This window comes from Caretta caretta, chromosome 2 (assembly GCF_965140235.1).
Source record: "Caretta caretta isolate rCarCar2 chromosome 2, rCarCar1.hap1, whole genome shotgun sequence".
In the NCBI taxonomy this organism is placed as follows: Eukaryota; Metazoa; Chordata; order Testudines; family Cheloniidae; genus Caretta; species Caretta caretta.
This window is the reverse complement of record NC_134207.1, coordinates 16498556-16518801: the sequence shown is the minus strand read 5'-3', so window position 1 is coordinate 16518801 and position 20246 is coordinate 16498556. Positions and strand designations below refer to the sequence as shown.

Below are 20246 nucleotides of genomic sequence, written 5' to 3'. Positions count from 1 at the left end.
AATCCTTTCTGTGGAAAAAAATGACAGACAGCCTTATACCAGGGTCAAGTAGATTTTATAATAGTTACCATTTTTGGAATTTGAACACAATCAAAACACAGATCATGAGAAGGAGTTGAGCAAGTAGAGATGGGTGTGGGTCTTAAGGAGGTAATAAATGCAAGTTATGAAAGCGATTTGTTACGTGAACTTATCATACAAACATTATGTTAATGATAAAATAAAAGCACTATAAAGTAAGGTCAGAGGAATTTTCTTTGCCATTCTTATTACTCAGTGTCTTTATGCCATCAGCTTGATTCAGAAAAGCAAACCTCTTTAGGAAAGCACTTGAGCATGTGCTTAAGTCCTTTTGAGACCAATGGGACTTAAGCATGTGATTAAAGTCAAACACATGCTCAAATGCTTTCCTGATTTTAGGGCTTTAGTTAGCACGGTATAGTCGGATGCTGCAGCGATGAGGACCATGTAAGTACCTAGATAGATGGGCTGGATTTTCAAAAGCACACAGCCGTGACCTAATCCCGCTCCCATCAACTCAGTGGCAAAACTCCCATGGAAGTCAGTGGGAGAAGAGAAAGGCCAGCGAGGAATGCTTTTGAAAATCCCACCTGCACAGGCTCTGACTTTGTCATTTCACAGGGTGGGTGTTTGATTCCTGCTCCATCCCAGGCCCTGCCCCCACAACACTGTTTCCCCTAAGGCCCCACCCCCACACTGCCTCTTCCTGCTCATGCCCTGCCCCACCTCTTCTTGCCTGTGCCCTGCCCCTGCCCTGCGTTTTCCCACCCCATTCTGCCCCCTCCTCTGAGCGCACCCTGCCCTCGCTCTGCCCCCTTCCCTCCGCTAAACCGCTGAACAGCTGATCGTGGCAGCCGTGAGGTGCTGGGAGGGAGGGGGAAGAACTGGTCAGTGGGGCCCACCAGCGGGTGGGAAGCACTGTCGGTGAGGGGAAGGAGCTTATCAATGAGGCTAATCAATACTAAGCACCCACTATTTTTTTCCCGTGGGTGCTCCAGGGCTGGAGCACTCACGGAGTTGGGGACTATGCCCACCTATATATCATGTTGCTACCAAAGCAGTGGCGTTCTGCACTGCACCACTTGGGTAGATGAGCTGTGAGATAGCCCTGGGAACTAGAATCACCATCTTAGTTCTTCAAGTGCGTGGAGGAAAGGACAAAGGGTGGAAAACTTCCAATGCGGGAAAGAGCACACAAAAACTCAACTATGGGTTTGGGGGGGCAGGACTGGAAGAAGGGAGATATTAGATTAACACAGAGATATAGTTGCAGAGAAGCTTGCATGGATCCTGTTCACAGTATGCCTGTCTACAAGAAATGAGTAAAAGACAAAGTATAGAAAATGCAAATGACAGACCACATGCCAGTCATCACCTTGGCCACTTAGCTTGTATGTTGTATCCTTTCTCCCAACCTTTGTGTTAACTGACTCAAGGCAGGGACTGAGACTTTCTGCCTGTTTACATGGAGCCTAGCACATTCTGGGTCATGCTTAATACAAATAAAGAATAATAATAAATAACTCTTACTGATCACTTATTTCGGGGCGTGTGTGTACAGAGGATTTTTCTTTTAACTGATGCAAACCAAAGTAAATATAGAAAGAAATAAGAAATGTTAAGTAAAAGACTCTTGAATATGAATGTGTGAATCTTTACTGGAGTAAGATAAAGGTTACTAAAACAACCCTTTGCTGTACATACAGGCCCTGGTGCATGCGAAAGTGTAAAGAAGGAAGCTATGCAGTTCATTGATGAAGCAGAACAACTCGTCCTAGCTTCGAATGGCTCCCACATTCCTTTGGGACAGAGCTTTTTAATGGCAAAAGGACTTCGACTAACAGACAACGATCTTCTTCATTTTGCGGAGACCTTTCAATCAGGGAACGCATTCTCTGAAAAGCTGTTGGCAGGAAGTGACTATGCAGTCCGACTGGCAGCACAATCAAGTAGGTTGGGAGGAGTAGAAGTTGGTAAAATTGGTTGAAAGTAAACCTTCGGAGAACAGGGCTTTTGCTTAAAGGGGAGTAGTGCACAAACTAGCCCCAAACATGATCTGTCTGTACCAGAGCTCTGTAGGCCAGTCAGCTTTGCTGAAAGTGGATGTAAATCCATCAGAGTTAATGAAGTTTCAACTGCTTACATCAGGGCTGAGTTTGACCCTTTTTCTTATGTAGCACAGCGGGTGACATTAGAATCTGGACATTTCCCATTCATTAAATTTCCCAGTGTCTTGGTAATATTTCCCCTTCTAAATAAAGGGAATAGAGTAGGGTGTCGTACATGTGCATTTTTAAATAGCATCCGTTTGAGGAATGGGTATAAGGAATTTGACCACATCCAAAATATCCTGGTTTGTTTATTTTTTTTATAGCCTTGCGTTTCTACTGGCGGAGTCACTTTACTTCAAAAGGTTCTGCTGGACAAGCTACGCTCCTGGGATTTCATCCTTACATTCCCCAGTGTGATGGCCTGGGGAACTGGGAACCGGTCCAATGCTACAAGAGTACTGGTGAGGCATCACTTGTGAAATACTCACTGCTTCTTGCTGAGATGAGTAAAGGCAGGTCAGACTGACGTATAATATAATAAAATTAGAAGAAATAACATCACAAGTTATTTCTTAACCAAAAATATATTTGCTGCATGTTATTTTAAATATATATCTGCATTGCTAGGAGAAAGACTATGGATGCAGCGTGAAGATAATTGGCCAAATTCTGCCCCTCTGGCTCTCTGTTGTGAGGAATCCCTGGGTAGCATAAGGCTGGCATACCGGGCTTTATCACCCATACTCTTCCAGGTGTAGGGAGTATTCCTGGGGGCCAGATATGGGAAGGCAATCAAATAGTCCCTTGAGGTCTGTTTTACCTGAAGTAATTTAGAACCATCTTTAGGCTAATCTAAATTGTGGCAGGGAATGGCTCAGCTGCCGCTCAGCTCTAGCTGGGCTTAGAGTCCCCTTTTCCCCTGACATTGGGCCCATTGTTGACTGCAGCTTGGCCAGACTGAGTGTTGCATGTTCATACAGCAACAACGGAAATAATATTCTGAATTTACGTTATTTTTAAAATTAATTTTCTTATAAACCTTACAGGCAATCAGCTGAATTTTCACCCGACTTATTACGCTATAATAATTCAAGTGATTCCAGTAAAGTCTTGTGGGTTAACTGAGCCCAATGTGTTTGTGTGCTGATCACGTGGTTTACTCTTCAAAAAATGTGCTGGACCGAATACAATAAGAAATACCCTGAATCTTCAGCTAAAGTACAAACCAGAGCCCTGATGCAGAAATTAGAAACTTTTTGGTTTTTCTTGCCAAAATGAAAAACTGACAAAAAAATTAATTTTAGGTGCAAAGAAACATTTTGTTCAACCCCCAAATATTTTTTTTTTTTAGGTTTTGTTTTGTTTAATTCTGTTTTTTTTTTATCCTGTTAAAAATAATCTAGCTAAATTTAGAAACAAAATGTTGTTTCTAAGCAAAAAATCAAAACATTTCATTTAAAAAACATTGACGCTAAATGTTTCAACTTTTTTATAACAAATATTTCCATTTTTTGGAGGAAACTATTAGCTGAATTTGTCCTGAATTCACAAATAATTTCGGTGGACCCAAAACTGCATTATTATTATTTTGGTGAATAAACTATTCATCCAAAAAATTCACCCAGCTTGCTCTTCTCTGATCTGGATTGTGGAACTAGCCATTATATTGTTTTCACGGTGATGCTGCCATATGGACTGTGTTCAGTATTCCAGCCAGCAACAACAAAATCCTCCTGCAGTTCAGATCAGCATGTGATAATAATAACAAAGGAAAGGGACATACATTTTTCTAATGTACGGCTGCTGCTATTTCTTGCCTAGGTCACTGCTGGTGTGTGGATGAAAGGGGACGCTATATTACAGATTCTCTGATCATACGCTCAGCACACTTCCCAAAATGTAAGTTAATCTTTTCTTCCTACAATTTTCCCTATTCTTAGCTGACACATGCATATATTTTAGGTTTTTTTAATTGAGATTTTTAGTAAATCACATATAGCATAACACAAGGTTGTTTTTTTAAAAAAACCTTCATAAAAGAAAGCAAAGGGAAGACAGATGTTTTGTTTTGTAGCTAGATGAACTGTGTGTGTCTGTCTCAAATATTTGGCAGACTATTTAGAACGTAAGAACAGCCATATTGGGTTCCTGGTTCATGGCAATGAGTTCCACAGGTTAGTTGTGCGTTGTGTGAAAAAGTACTTCCTCTTATTTGTATTAAACCTGCTGCTCGTTAATGTCATTGGGTGACCCCTGTTTTTTGTATTGTGTGAAAGGATCAATAACACTTCTCTATTCACTTGTTTTCCACACGGCTCATGATTTTATAGACCTCCATTATATCCCCTCTTTCTAAACTGAACAGCCCTGCTCTTTTTAGTTTCTCTTCATATGGAAGCTGTTCCATACCCTTGATCATCTTTGTTGCTCTTCTCTGAACCTTTTTCAGTTCCACTCTTTCCTGTTTGAGATGGGTGACCAGAACAGGACACAGTATTCCAAGTATTGTGTGCCCCATGGATCTACATAGTGTCATTATGATATTTTCTGTTTTATTTTCTATCCCTTTCCTAATGGTTTCTAAAATACTGTTAGCCTTTTTGACCACTGCTGCGCTGAGTAGATGTTTTCAGAGAACTATCCTCGGTGACGCCAAGATCGCTTGCTTGAGTGGTAATTAGCTGATTTAGAATCCATCTATGTATATGTATAGTTGGGATTATTTTTTCCAATGTGCATTACTTTGCACTTATCACTGTTGAATTTCATCTGCCATTTTGTTGCCCAGTCAGCCAGTTTTGTGAGTTCCTTCTGTAACTCCTCAAGGTCTCCTTTGGACTTAACTGTCCTGAATAATTTTGTATCATCTGCAAACTTTGCTGCTTCTCTGTTCACCCCTTTTTCCAGATCACTAATATGTATGTTGAACAGCACAGGTCCTAGTACAGATTTCTTGGGGGATCCCACTATTCACCTCTCTCCATTGTGAAACTGGCCATTTATTCCTACCTTTTGTTTCCTATCTTCAACCATCAGTGATACTTGAGATGACCTTCCTTCTTATCAGTTGGCTACGTAGTTTCCTTAAGAGCCTTTGGTGAGGGATCTTGTCAAAGACTTTCTGAAAATCCAAGTCCACATATTGACTGGCTCACCCTTCATCCATATGCTTGTTGACTCCCTCAAAGAATTCTGATAGATTGATGAGGCATGACTTCCCTTAACAAAAGTAGAACTGACTCTTCCCAACAAATGTTTTTCTGTATCTGATAATTCTGTTGTTTGCTATAGTTTCTACAAATTTGCCCGGTACTGAAGTTAGGCTCAGTGGCCTGTAATTGCCAGGATCTCTTCTGAAGCCCTTTTAAAAAATCTGCAATATTTGACTTCTACATTTACCCTTTTGCTTGATAGAATTTAGGAATGGATGTGTTTTTTTTCAAGGAAGTCTTTTACTTTATTCCTCAGAAATTGAATCTACAGTGTGATTAACTGGGCTAATGTGTATGTGCACTCCTGCACTCTACTGCATGGAGTTGGGATGCTCTGCTGAGCTTCAGAGGCCCTTTACTGCTAACATCAAATAGCAATTCTTGGCCTTGATGTAGCAAAGCATTTAAGCATGTGTTTAACTTTAAGCACGTGAGTAGGTCCCTGACTTCAATGGGACTTGTCACATATTTTAAGGTAATCATGTGCTTACGTGCTTTACTGAATGGGGGTTGTAACTCGAATGGAAAAGGCATAAGCTTTTGGAGTATACGGATTTGAGTTCTCTCACTGCTCTTGTTGTGAACTTGCAGGTGGCATGGTCTGCAGAACACTGATAATAATGAAAACTTAGGTGGCTATAGATTTGTTTCAACAGAGTGTAATTTCTTTTGCATCCGAGATGCATTCCTTTTCTGTAGGACCTCTCAGATTCTTTCAATATCTAGGAACCATGTTACTTTTCCCACTTTTAAACTGGGTGAAACACATTTGGTCTTTCCATATTGCATGGCTGATAATACTGAGTTTTCTGCCAGGAGACATAAAATTTGAAAAACCTGGAATATTTTCTCTTATGTTTCCATTCATTGTGATTTAGTTTCTTGGTCAGCTCCAAGACATGTGTTTGTAGGTTCTGATTTTCTTTGAATAGGTGCCAGCAGAGATTATTGGCCAACTCACCAGAAGTCAATGAAGTTACTCGGGGGATGAATTTGTCCCATTACCACTTTGTCCTTGTTTGTTTGCCACGTTTGCTAATATAGGAGGCAGAATTAACACTTAACAAAGAATTCACATGGCAGCTGCCAATCTGAGACCATGAGATAGTACAATGAAGATGTGTATGAGATCTGAGATGTTTAGGGTGACCATATTTCCCAAAAGGAAAACGGGGAACACTGTGTGGGGCTTGCTCAAAGCCCCCCCCCCCCCATACTTCCTGCCAGGGCTGGCCCAAGCTGCTTGCCCAACCCTTGCTTGCCCCCCGGCATGAGGCTGGGGTTTCTGCTCACCCGAGCCCTGCCTGCCCCCTGCCTGAGCCCTGCCTCCCCCTTGCACGGGGCTGGCATTGCCGCTCGCCCACCACACGTTCCTCCACACTTCACATTTTGTCAAACGCGGCATTTGTCCTGTTTGCTCTTGCCAACTGATCACTTTTGCCAAAAAAGTCAGGATGGACAGAACTTAAAAAAGTGTCTGTCCTGGCCAAAACAGGACATATGGTTGCCCTAGTCATATGCTGCCTCATTCAGGAAGGCATGAGGAGATCAGATTTATGTCCTTCATGCAGCCGTACATTTTCTCTCTCAAAGGCCAGACATCATGTCAGCGATCTCGAGCCAATGCGTTAATTTCCAGCTGGAAACAGAGCGGCTCAGAGCTCAGCGCTACCGCTGCAGACTTGTTCATCCCCTCCTGTCTTGAGGTAAATGAGTATAACTGGGGGGTGGGGAGGGAAGGGGCAAACTGAGCCTTCCGTACCTTGTTTAATGCCCTGGCAAGGACATAGGCAATTGCAGTTGCTGTGCTGAGGCGCTTCTGCCACACCCCCCCGGGGGTTCACATCACCCTTCAGGTGGAGGCATGGAGGTAGGATGCTGAGCAGGGTCTGTGCCCAAAGGAGAGTAGGTGTCACCCTCCTTAAAGGATGGCTTAATGTGCTGGGGAGGAGACCGTGTCTCCTGAGCTGCCATTCCGGATGAAGCTTTCCCTGGACAATGTGGCTCTGCTCTGGCCCCAATGAAGAAATGTGCCTAAATGACACTATTCAGTTAACTGAATTTTAAGAGGAACTTTCCGATGATTTCTTCCAATGGAGGGGAAGATTTGGGCCTCAGAGACAGAAATCAGTTCTGTCTGGCCCCAGGACAGGCTCCGCAGGGCTTTCTAGTTATATGACAATGATCCAAATGGGGCTTTGAAGAAGGGGACAAAGGATAAAATGTAATTTTAAACCCAGGCTTTTATAGGATTTCCATATGAATTCTTTGTAAAGGTAAGTGCTGCTTCTCTCAGGGCCCAGTTTTCTCTGCTGAATCAAGCTTGTGGGCTTAAGAGCAGCTTTAATTTGATTTTTGTGGTTCATCTTGTCACTGCTTTCTTCCATGAAACTGGAAGATGTTTTTCACTGTAAGGTCCCATTGGAAGAAAATATAAGGGATAAAGGATTTCAGGAAAGCAGGAAGTTTCTCAGGGAGACACTATTAAAGCCACAACTGCAAACTATCCTGATGCAAAGGAAAAACAGGAAGAATAAAAGGAGGCCAATATGGCTCCATCAGAAACTTCTAAAGTGGAAACATGGATGAATTGCTAAAGAGAATTACAAAGGATAGCACCAGCATATAGGAACCTAATCAGAAAGGCCCATAATGAGTTACCCCTAGAAAGTAACCCTTCTTCCAGGTGGAGCCAGGAGCAACCAGGGCTGTGTTCAATATCTAGGGGTTCCTTTCCACTGTTACAACACAGAACCGGCTTGAGCGCCCACCAAGTAATCTGGGAAATTTATACACCACCCCTTGGGAACCTCTGAGAGGCAATACTTCCCCACTTGCATAAACATAAACCATGAGTAAAAGACCTACCCCCAAGTAGGTTGGGCAGTGTCCTTTCCCCCTCAGGTTCTTAAGTCCAGCAACCCAAAAGTCCCTTTCACATGCCCGACCCTTCTCTGCACCCCTCTAACAGTTGCTGTCCTTGGTCAGTGCAGACCCAGAGTTCAGAGGTACGTCTGCAGAGTTCACCTCCCCCACAGGTGGCGTAAAGAGGTACCTTATTCACTCTGCTGCTCGGGCACTCGCTCACTGCCCCTCTCTGCCAGCTACCCTGCTGGCCGCCTGCTTGCTGCTTCCACCAGCCGCCTGCTCACCGCTCTCGCCGGGCCTTTCCACCAGCTGCCCTGCTGGCTGCTCGTCACGGCCCTCCACCGCCGCCCTGCTGGCCACCCGCTCGCTGCTCTTGTCGCACCTCTCCACCAGCCTGCTGCCCGCTCATTGTGCCTCTCCGTGGCATTAGCCACTTGTTCACCTGCTGACTGTCAGTCACCTTCTGCTGCCACCTGCCTCTCTGCTATGACTTTTGCGCTCCAGTCTCTTAGTAATGTTCAGCTCTGTTCAGACTGGACAGAAACACTGCCCCATCTCCAGTGATTTCAGCTCTCAATGTTTTTTAGCTCTTAGCAGGCAGGGCAGAAAATTGGTTAGTCTCTAAGGTGCCACAAGTACTCCTAGTCTTACCACAAGTGATTTCAGCTCCGATTGAGCATTTAACATAACAAAGAGGCTCCTAATGACGCCTATTTAGCTCTATTCTTTGAACAGTGGGGAGGAACAGGTTAAACCCTTGATGAGTGCAGCCTCCTGGTTGGATATACCTGTACCCAGCCCTCTTACTTTCACAGGGCTCTGACATGTGAACCCCTGGCTTAACGAGGTTCTTTCAACTGAAGGTGGCCTTCTCATTTGGGACAGGTAAAGCACAGTCCTGCTTTCCTCTGTTCCTACAATAATTACAACATTGGCAACCATATTTCACTACCCCTGCATTCAGTAATAAGGAGATTTGTACCCAACACCAGCCAAAGTTGATCACTTTGACACCACCGTATCTGCTGAATATGTAGGCAGAGCAGGAGCAAATGGATTTAAATAAACACAACCAAATCATTCCCCCTCCCAGCTAGTTGTCAGGGAAGCATTCATTCAGACTCTGCTTGCACAAGAAACATAAAACAACGTTCTCAACCAGGGGTCCATGGCCCCCTGGGGGGCTGTGAGCCGGTTTCAGGGGGCTGTGAGGCCCTGCAGCTGAAGCCCGTGCCCCAAGCCCTGGCACCCCCATGGGGCTGAAACCAGGAGTGGAACTGTGGGGCTGGAGCCCCATCGCTCCCCACGGGACTAAGACGTAAGACTCAAGAGGTCATTGTAGCATTCTCCTTGATGCTGGTGAGGCCTCACCTGAATTACTGTGTCCAGTTATGGGTGCCACACTTTAAGAAAGATGTGACAACTTGGAAAGAGTCCAGAGGAAAGCAACAAAAATGATACAAGGTTTAGAAAACCTGACTTATGAGGACAGCTGGCCATGGTTTGTGTTGAGAAAAGACCTGATAAAAGTCTTCACATATGTTAAGGACTTTTATAAAGAAGTTGATGACCAATTGTTTTCCATGTCCACTGAAGGTAGGTCAAGAAATAATTAGCTTAATCTGAAGCAATGGAGATAGGGTAGATATTAAGAAAAACTTTCTAACTCTAAGGGTAGTTAAATTCTGGAAAAGGCTTCTAAGGGAGGTTGTGGAATCCCCATCACTGAAGGTTTTAAAGCACAGGTTGAACAAATACCTGTCAGGGATGGTCTAGGTTTACATGGTCCTGCCTCAGTGCAGAGGGCTGGACTTGATGACCTCTTGAGGTCCTTTCCAGCCTTACATTTCTATGATTCTATGGCCAAGGCTTTTGAAATGTGAGTTCTGTTGCACATTGCGTGTTAACAACATCTCTGTGTAAAGTACATCATCCTATAGTGACATTGTAATTTGTCCATCTTAGACTGGAGAATATACTATGCTACAGAAATCAGACACAGATACTTGGTGTGTGGATCCCACGTCAGGAGCCATAATACAACACAGCAGCAAGGATTTAGATGGCAGCCCCCAGTGTAAGTACTGGTATTCACCAACTTGCTGGCTAAACCATTTTGAAACTCAACATTTAATGCCTCAGTCTGACAGGTTCTCTATTACACAATTGGGAGTTGAGAGGCCTGGTTCTGTTCCTGGGCCTGCCACTAACTTGCAGTGTTCCTTTGATCAAGTCAACCTCCTTAATCTTATGTACTCGATAGTTGTAAATTGGCTTAATTGAGCTTCACTGATGTATATCAGCTGGAGGTCTGGTTCCTGGATTTTACAGTCCCATGGCTCATACTGAGGTATAAATTATGAGGAAGTCTCTGAGTACCATTGAACTTTAAAATATCCTCCTCCAAAGGGTGTAAAATAGCATATACACAAAATCACAGGATGTACAAAATGTCATCTATTTACATGGCAATCTGTGGACAAGCTCCAGGCTCGTGAGATTCCACAGTTGCTATGACACCCCAAAATTGTGCCCCGTAGCTCAGTGGAATAGGGAACAGGCCTATTTGGACATCTGGGAACCTTTTATGTTTTTAAAAGATAGGTATGAATCTGTCCCTTTTGCCTGTGCCATTTAGGGCTTTCAGTACATTAAAATACATTTAGTTTTTTTATTAAAAAAATTTCAAGATGCCTTCAATACGTCTTGCTACTGGCTGAATAAATCATTACAAATAATTTATTTAACAAATTTTGCTTTTTTCATGTTTGCAAATTGTCCACAAAAAAGATTGTAAAACCCTTGAATTTATTCTTTTCGCTGAAATTGTTTGTGAATAATTTCTGCTTTCAGACTGTTCATTATCAGTGGATTATGAATATACACAATTTACATATGCAAGAGTACAAGCTTAGTTCCCAGTTCTGCAAGATCTTACATCTATGTAATTTTATGTACATGGTCAGTCCCATTGAGTAAGAACTAGGCTGAACACTTTGCCCTAAGTTGGGATTGAGTTGATTGGAACTATTCATGAGTGTATGGTTACGTGTTCATAAGTGTTGGCAGGGTTGGGAGATTAAAATTAGATTTTTTGTGTGTATTAGTGTTAATAAATAGAGCTTGTTGGGAATCTTCTAATGAAATATTTTGGTCAGAAAACGCCAGTTTGTCAAAACCAAGACAGTTCACAGGAAAGAGTTATAGAATCATAGAATATGAGGGTTGGAAGGGACCTCAGGAGATCATCTAGTCAAACCCCCTGCTCAAAGCAGGACCAATCCCCAATTTTTGCCCCAGATCCCTAAAATGGCCCCCTCAAGGATTGAACTCAGAACCCTGGGTTTGGTTTTCATGGATCTCCAGGTTCAAAATAATTAAACAAATAAATCTGGGGAACAAAAATTTGAAATTGATGAAACATTTTCAAAATGATAAATTAATTTTTTTTGGTTCAAAATGACTTTTTGTTTGAAAAAATTAATTAATTTATATTTAGGCTTGACAGAATTCGATTTTTATTTTTTGTATAATTTTGATGGATAATATCAATGTCTATCTTTGATCAAAATTTTAATCAGTCAAAATGTTCATAGTTGCTGTAAATTATGGTGTGTGTGAGTGAGGCAATGAGAGGGCAGACAATAATTATTTAATAACAGTAGATTTTGAAATTCAAAAAGTTAAAGCTCTGTAAAAACACAAATGGTCAACATCCTATGTCAAAGTGTACAAAGTAAATATCCTTAAATCAGACTCTAAAAGGTTCTCAAGCAGCCTTTTTTTTTACTTTGACTATCTGTAAATTTTGATTATTATTGATGGAAATATTTTTTCATAAGTTTGTGAAATTAATGTTGACTGATATTTACTAATAAACAAACTACTCCCTCCAAGCCTCCTTATACTAAAATAAGGATTAAAAAAAAGAATAAGTTAAATATATAAAAAGGTCAAAATCAAAATGTAACATTTTGAAATGATTAAAATGAAACATTTTTTACTGACATGATCCAAAAAAGTTTGATTATTGTTTTGCAAAAAATTTTGAGATTTCAACTATTTGTACCAGTTCAGCCTGGGAATACTCATGGAAAGTGAACACAGAAAGTGCTCAAGCACAGTTAAAGCAAAACTGTTTTAAATATGAACAAATATCAGTATCATCAGTACCGTATTTATACAAGATCCACTTTATGAAGATTCAGATAGCTTGCATATTAATGGTTCAAAATGGCAGCATTTTGTAGAGATAATAAAGTCCCATGTATATCTATACTGATACAAACTTAACTATGGTCTCATGACGATTTGTCCATTATAATCTCTCTGTTTCCTTCAGCAATAGCCCCAAATTTAAAGTACCATTATGGTAAGATGTAGTGTTTTGGACAATTACTGGACATTACTGAGGTTCATTTCTGTAGTTGCTCAGAGTTTCTCCTTTTCTGCTCTTCTTTCCCTTGTAATCAATCTCTTGTCTTTAAAGGTCCTGGTTTCTGTAGTATGCTGAAGTCCAAAGTTCGCTCACGAGAAATTGGCAAAGGATACATCCCTCAGTGTGAAGGGGACAATGGGAACTTCTCACCAGTGCAGTGCGACCAGGATCAGGAAAGCTGTTGGTGTGTCTTTGAGAATGGAGAGGAGGTGCCTGGAACACGAGTAAGAGGAGAAAGGCCAGCATGTGAAAGTGAGTTGTGGCAACAGTCAAAATAACTTTTACACAAGGTTCAGATCCAGAACAGGACCCTGATCTAAACTTCCCCAACATTTAGCTGTGTTGAGATTTAAGGTTCCTGTTCAATCTATTATAGAGATTTATTTTTATTTAAATATGTATTTAGAGGCTCCAGCCAGGCTGGGCACATTTTCCAAACTTCCTTAAAGTTCAGAGGGTTTTGTTAGGTTGAACAGGGGAGAGGGCTTTTGGATTCAGTGGCCAATCTTAGTGATAAAGAATAGTCAAGACAGATGAGTCAGTTATGCTAATCTAAGAACCACCCTGAACACTTTGCCCAATACTTGAACTGAGCCCAGTCTCAGCCTGCCCTTGGAGTGAAAAAAATTTAACTGGCTGGGGAAAAAAAAGGTGTATTTCTGCAATTCCTACTTTTGGGCTTTGACCAGGATGGTAAAGTATATTGGCCAAAACACTACATGTTCACGGTGTATTTCCTGCATCACCAAAGCCACAAAGATCTGCAATTCTGTCAAGATTTCCAGCATGATTTCAGAGAGGTTTGGATAAACTTAATTTCCAATAACTATAATAGATTCCCCATCACTGAATTGAAGCGGAACAAATTAAACATTTTTCAATAATATGGTCCAAATTGCAATGATAAATTCACAGAAATTAGATCTAGAAAAATCTCTTTACAGCCAGAATTATCCCCTGCTGGATAGTCTTGTGCTCTTTGTTCTGTTTTTGAAATGAATGTTGTTGGTAGATTTGAAAAAAGACCAAACTACAAGAAAGTATTTAGGATTCCCTATGTGATTCTGGGATTTGCAGAGTTCTCCCATATCTAACTATTTCAACACAGGGCTGCTGCAATGTATGTTAGTCACATGGATGAATCCTTGGAAACTTGGAAGCGAATGTACTATATTACATTGCAGCAACAGAGCATTCTGTAGGAGAGATCTTGTGAGAAATCATGACGTTTAGGGAGCCTAGGAAGCCAGGATGCTTTGAGAGCGCCGGGAGAGCAGCAGGGAAAGGTGGAACAGCTTTCGACAGGCTCCAGGAAGAGCATGAGTTGGCAGAAAGGACGAGTGGAGAAGATCCAAACTAGATCCTAATTCTGAAGTCCTTTCTCTGTCCTTTCTCCCATTGAAGGTCAATAGTAGTTTTCCCTGAGTATGGGCTGAAAATGGACTTCAGAAGCTACACTCGAAGATGTTGGCAGGTTTTGCATGGGTGCTAGGCTCCAATTTTGGAGGCTTCAATGCCCACTAGGTTTTTCTCCATCTCTAATGGATCCAGGCACAAGAGTGATCAGTAACAATTCATGATTTAGATACTTCTCCAGCCCCAAATTGTTAGAAAGACGTATTGTAAAATCTCAAGAATAGGTTTTCTTGCAAGATTTCTGTTACCTTCTGGTTATGGTCAGGTTATGAAGATACCCTGAGAACAACCTTTCTCCTGGAATTTTGTCACTATGGTCTCATTTCTGGAAGCGCAGAAAAAAATAATTAAAAAAAAGGATAAAAAAACGTTAATGGAATGTGTTTGCACTTAAACATTTTGGTTAGAGTTTAGGATGAAGGTTCAGGGGGTTCTTACATTCCTACAAGTGGCTTGTCCATCCAGCCTGTAACTCCTTGTTGTTAAGAGCTCTGGAATAGGCCTGAGAAGTAGCCCAAGTCTTTATCTCTACCCTGGACATATTTCCAAGATGGGAAGATGGCCTGTCAGCAGATGAATAGTGGGAGAGTACAATAAATCCATATTCCTATATCAGAAAAGACAGCAGTAACTTTCAAGTGCACATTGAATACAATATGGTTTTTATTAGACCAATCAGTTCCATAATAGCTGGGTTCCCATAGCTCATTTTCTGCCTCCATATAATAGAGTTTGATATCCAATATTTTATATTAATTTGATATCCAATATTTGAATCCAATATTTTCTTGTTGATGTGTATGTCATGTTAATTCCAAGTATTCTTCATATTCTGCACCATCCACATTCCAACTTTCCACTACTGATAAATGGAGTGGGGCAGAAAGAGAGACAGAATGCCCTGAGTAAATTCAGACGCAAGTCCCTGGATGTGACTACTTTCCTAGGTAGATCGTTAAAAGTGCTGGGGAGAGAGAAGTCAACATTCTATTTAGTGACCATTAAGCCACAGGGATGAATTGCCAGTGATGGGATGGATGGTGAAAGGCACTGTTCATTCCTCCAACAACAACAAATGGGCTTCAGACATGTAAGAATGACAACACGCCCTTTCTCTTGTGAGCTGCAGGTCAGACTAACAAGAATGAGGAAGGAGCTGGAGGCTGGACCAAACAAGGAAGTTACTGATTGGGCTCAGTAATGAGGGACCCAAGTTGAAACCTATATATGATACAGAAAATACAAAGGGAGTACAGCCAACAACTCCAAATGTTACGTTCTTTGGGGAAACAACTCCAAATGTTACGTTCTTTGATACACCAGCACACCCCATTAGAATTAACCGTACTGGGCCAGTATAGATGAGAGCACAATGTGGCCTGTTGGTTGTGAAAAATATTAGAGCAATACAGAAGACAACCGATTGGTTTTACATTGACCTGTGTGAAGAGCTATTAATAGAGGTTGCCCTAAACGCCTACGATGACAACAGTTAATCTGGTGATGATAGAAATTACCTGTGTTATGTGTTAGAACTGATGGTGTTGTGCTGACGATTGTATTTGTCTCCAGAAGTCTCAGGAATTGCTCTGGGAGTTTGTAAAGCAAGCAACCACCTCCTTTCCTGGCCTCTGGCTTTGGGCTTATGAGCTGATCTGGAATCACTAAGAGGATAGGCAATCTTGCAATGACCTTTTTACTGAGATATAGTACACTTCATTTTTTAAAAAGGTGCAATAAGGGAAACTTGTAAAGTAGCATAAGAGCTGGAAATTAAGACAATGAGCAACTGATATTCTTCTCTTCGCTCCACACCATAATGTTAGGCACTGAAGAGTGACAGGAAGAGGAGGTGCTATGACACAGTTAGTGTTTGGGAAAACAAGCTATATTTGGCAAGCAAATGAGCTTTCTGATGGGAGGTCAAGAGAGCTGGATGAAATTGATATGAAGGCCTTTCCACTCTAATGGCCAAATATACTTTCAAGCCATGCATGCAGTAGTCTCTGACTACATCCCAGTCCAATGCCCACTGAAGTCAGTGTAAGTCCTTTCATTGGCTTCAAAGGGCATTGGATCAAGACCATTGACATCAGTGGGAACTACATGCCTAGGTCTAGCACACTGTGTGTGCTCCCCTTGGAGGTGATGAGGGTTATTTGGAGAGTTTATCCTGAATGAATGTTTCATAGTTTTATCTTTCACATGTTCCTTTTCTTCGTATCTTCCCAGGTCCCCAATGCCTCCTGCCTTTCAATGTGTCTTACGTGGTCAATGGAGCACTTTTCTGTGCAAACATCTCTGATCAAAACCAGCGTTCTCAGAAGTGCCAGCTGATTTGTCGTCAAGGCTTCCATAGCGCCTTTTCCAATGCGACATTCCTGTGTGATAGAGAGAGTCGCCGTTGGATCTCAGAACCCCCCCTCTCTCAAAGCTGTCAGAGTAAGTACAGCTGCTACAGAGGAGTGTTCTCTTATTTAACCAGAGATCAATGTTTAGAAGCCACCCATGTTTAGTTCCTGCACCTTCACCAGGGATGATGCAGGGGAAAGTAAATAGATTTAACAGAATCTGCCCTCATTTTAATTACAGTAAGAGGAGAAAGTAATTAGATCTGTGGCTTCTAATTAAGATGTGCAGTAGGTCGATCTTGCTCTCTGTCTTCATCCTCATCTTCAACTTTGCCTTTCAGCTGCTCCCATACCTGGAACAGTCCTCTTAATCTGTAATAATAGAGATATAAATAGATGGATATTTAATCTACATGCAGATTTTTCTCTGTAAGTGAAAAGACAAGGGTGTCATGAAATGGCTCCGATGGAATCACTTGCTTCTGAAAGAACAGATGAGTCCCAGATGTCTGAATCTGGCAGAACTCAAATGTTTATTTGCATAATCAAGTAACTTTGTTACTTCTGTGTCTTTCTGCAGCAATCTGTTCCCTAAGGTTATTGCCATCTTCATTGGCTGCGGCGTGGTGTTTTTGTTGTGTTCAAGAATAAAAATCACCTCGTATCTTGGAAGCTGCATGTGTCGTTCTGAACTCATGTGGCCAGTTCTTTCTTACCACTGGCCTTGACAATGATTTGGACAGAAATGGGGTCCGATCAAAATGTCAAAGCTGAACACTACTGAAGTTTGAGGTAATATGGATCAGATCTGGAACTCAACTTTGCAGCTGACCCTTGTCTCTACAATAGGCTGGTTTCAAACATTCCTACCCACAACAAAGCACGCACCCCAGCACGCATGCACACAGACACACGCACACGGCCCACCACCCAAAAAATAAAATAAAAAGTTAAACACACTTGGATCTGGATTCTGGTCTCAATGTAAAATTTGATCCATCTTTCACCCTAAGCCTAAGCAGTTGGCTCTCTTTATTTTTAAACATGTTCTGAATGACTTTAGTGTTTGCAGAACAGGGGTTGATGCAAGATCAAAACTTGGCTTGTGGTGTCAATGGCTTTCCTATACCCCTCACCTAGGTAATTTTGAAAGGCAGCTTTGGTACATGTTGTGTCATAAATATTAAGGGTACTAAACACCCTTTTTTCTTTTTCAGAACTCCAGTTATTTCAGAATGTCCAAGCTCAAACACACTTTGAGCTATTGCTGCCTTCTGAGAAGTCCTGCAGCTCTGACTACTCTGGTTTACTGCAGGCATTCCAGATCTTTATATTAGATGCATTGAAGGCCCTTGGTTTCTGTCACATTCAGGTATTTTACTTCTCTTTTTCTGGATGGGTGAAAAAAGTGTGCAGCATCTTATGTTCTGGACATGAAAAGGTGGAGACAAAAAATATGGGGTCTTATAGATAACCCATTTACAGCTGTTCACAGACCAAAAATCTCCCAGTGATCATTTAGAGTCTGAATTTTTCCACAGACTTCCAGGACTTTAAACAGACTTTCAGCCACGGAGAAGAGTGAGCAGGATTATATTCTGACTCATGCAGCATCAGCTAACATTACACATTATAATAAATCTCAATGTTAGGACATTTATTTTGATAATCAGGGTCAAATTGACCATTCTTGAATTTCATTTCATTACTAGTATGTTTTCTCATAGGTGGTCTTGCCTAAATGTGCAGTGCAGTGGCTTTCTCCGAACTATGATATGCTTCTCTTATGTTAACCCTTTCTACTGTGTGAACTTCAACCCTTTGTGGAAGACCAGCATAAGGCCTATGCATTGCTTAAGTGGTACATAAACACTATGACAGCCCTTTGCAGAAGGGTGAATTTCACTCCACCATGCATAACAATTATTTCATTTCATACGCAAAATTCCAGTTCTTCTGCTGTCTCTTACCTGTTAAGGTTTCCTACAATATAAAATTAAATCAGTATTAAATATGGAATATGAACCAGTTTGATACTTACAGTATTCCATTAATGCTACTTAACATTGTTGCTGTACTGTGGTGGGCAGCTTCAGGTCAAGCTGCAGATTCTTCCTACTTGATAGACCTGTTCTACTATAACCAGCATGACATTTACAACAATTACCCTACCCCCTCCAGTCCACTCCCACAATACCAGTGAATCCTGTTACAGCTGGGGTGTGAGTGGTCTGGCCTAGTGGGTGGAGACAGAGTTAGGTCTAGTGGGTAGAGCTGCAGCCAAGGATCAGAGCTGGAGTTGGAAGCCAGAAATCAGAGCCAAAGTCAGAAACCAAAGCAAGGTGAAGGAACAGGGTCTGTCATAGCAGCCAGCTGGGGATCTAGCTAGGTGCACAGACAACTTCCAGGTTTCCCCTCCAGTAGCGTGCCTGGACCAATCAGGGATCCGGGGAGCACTGCCAGGCAGGTTCTCTGTGGGTGGCATATCTTGTGGTGCTTGACCCCATGAGGCTCATAGCCCGTCAATCACTACTCTGCCAGAGCTCTTGAGGGGTGGCACTGATGTGGTAGTCTCTCAGCAACCAGTGGACCCAGGTTAGCCCCGCACCTACCTAAGGCTGAGATGCGTATCATCAGAAAAGAGAAAAGGTAAGAAAATTCCATGGAGCCTACTAGGAACCTTGCCATGCCAGTCAGATAAACTGGAAATTACTCAGACATGAGGGTGAGGGGCCCGGTTCAAAAACCTTAGATAGGGAGTGAAATCTCCTGTGTGTTGTGTTGTCTATGCCACAGATATTGTGACAAAGGAAAATCAGTTAAGCAGTCTTATTCTGGTACAAGTAACAGTAAATACAATAAGTATAGTAAGCGCAATACATCTTAGAGTCAATATCTGGTTTGTATATAAAAAAGATCTTGGATAAAAATTTCAAAAGCATCCAAGTGATTTAGAAGCCTGAGGTCCATTTTGAAAAGGGACTTAGGCACTTAGGAGCCTAACTCTCACTGAAAGTCCATAGGACTTAGGCTTCTCAATGCATAAGTCATTTTAAAAATGGGACTTAAATGATTCTGAAAACATCCCCTCTTGTCAAATGCTTGTTTTGAGCACAGGCCTGTGTAAATATTCTGCTACAGAGGCAGCAGGGAGGGTGAAAAGGCCGCAAACCTTAAAATCTGTCTCTTTTTAAAAATTATTATTAAGGTAAATACGTTTGGAAACCCGGGCTCAGTTTCTGTTTGCGATGATTCTGCTGTGCTGGTGGAGTGTTTGAGTGTGGACCGACTGGGGGTGAACGTCACATGGAAAGCTCAGCTTGAAGGCATCCCAGCAGAGGGTCTCCCGGATTTACATGATATTGGTATGTCTTTCCCCCCACCCCCCGTTGATGTTTCTATTTATGTAGCCTGTTTGGCTGTTAATTCTACTCCTATGCCTACTCCTGGGAGAGAATAATGAGCTTAAAAACTGTCAGGAATGCCAAATGGCATTGGGGGGCAGTCCTGGAATGTTTTTCCCCTCACTCTGAATTGGAGTTGAAGTTTAAGGCCTTCAAACTTTGGCTCTGAGAAGAATCAATACATGCCTATTTTCAGGCTGTGACTACATTATGAAAAGGAATCACGTCTGAATATACTTATTAAACAGGGCTCCACAACCGAGCCTCCCTCAGCTGGTGTTGAGAATTGTGTTTCTGACATGGGCAGGCTCATGCCAGCTGTTGCACTGCACTGGTCATGTCCCCAACAGCAGGAACAGCTGTGTTACGTGTGACTTGAGTTGGACTCGGTGGAAGCCATAGTTTGCACCTGTTGTCAAACTTCCTCCCCAATACTGTTGTATTCTATATAGGTTCTCATGCTGCCTTCATCACCATAGTATCTG

The 20246-nt window shown here is 41.9% G+C and overlaps 1 protein-coding gene across 1 annotated transcript in view; it reads left to right on the top strand.

The window, feature by feature from the left end:
• TG (thyroglobulin) overlaps positions 1-20246 on the top strand; it is a 208697-nt gene that overhangs the window by 22476 nt on the left and 165975 nt on the right. The window contains exons 11-19 of the mRNA XM_048841675.2: positions 1728-1970; positions 2396-2533; positions 3894-3971; positions 6878-6990; positions 10118-10229; positions 12642-12842; positions 16239-16448; positions 17575-17729; positions 19566-19722. Coding sequence (XP_048697632.2) covers positions 1728-1970; positions 2396-2533; positions 3894-3971; positions 6878-6990; positions 10118-10229; positions 12642-12842; positions 16239-16448; positions 17575-17729; positions 19566-19722 — 1407 coding nt within the window. The remainder of the gene's footprint in view (positions 1-1727; positions 1971-2395; positions 2534-3893; positions 3972-6877; positions 6991-10117; positions 10230-12641; positions 12843-16238; positions 16449-17574; positions 17730-19565; positions 19723-20246) is intronic.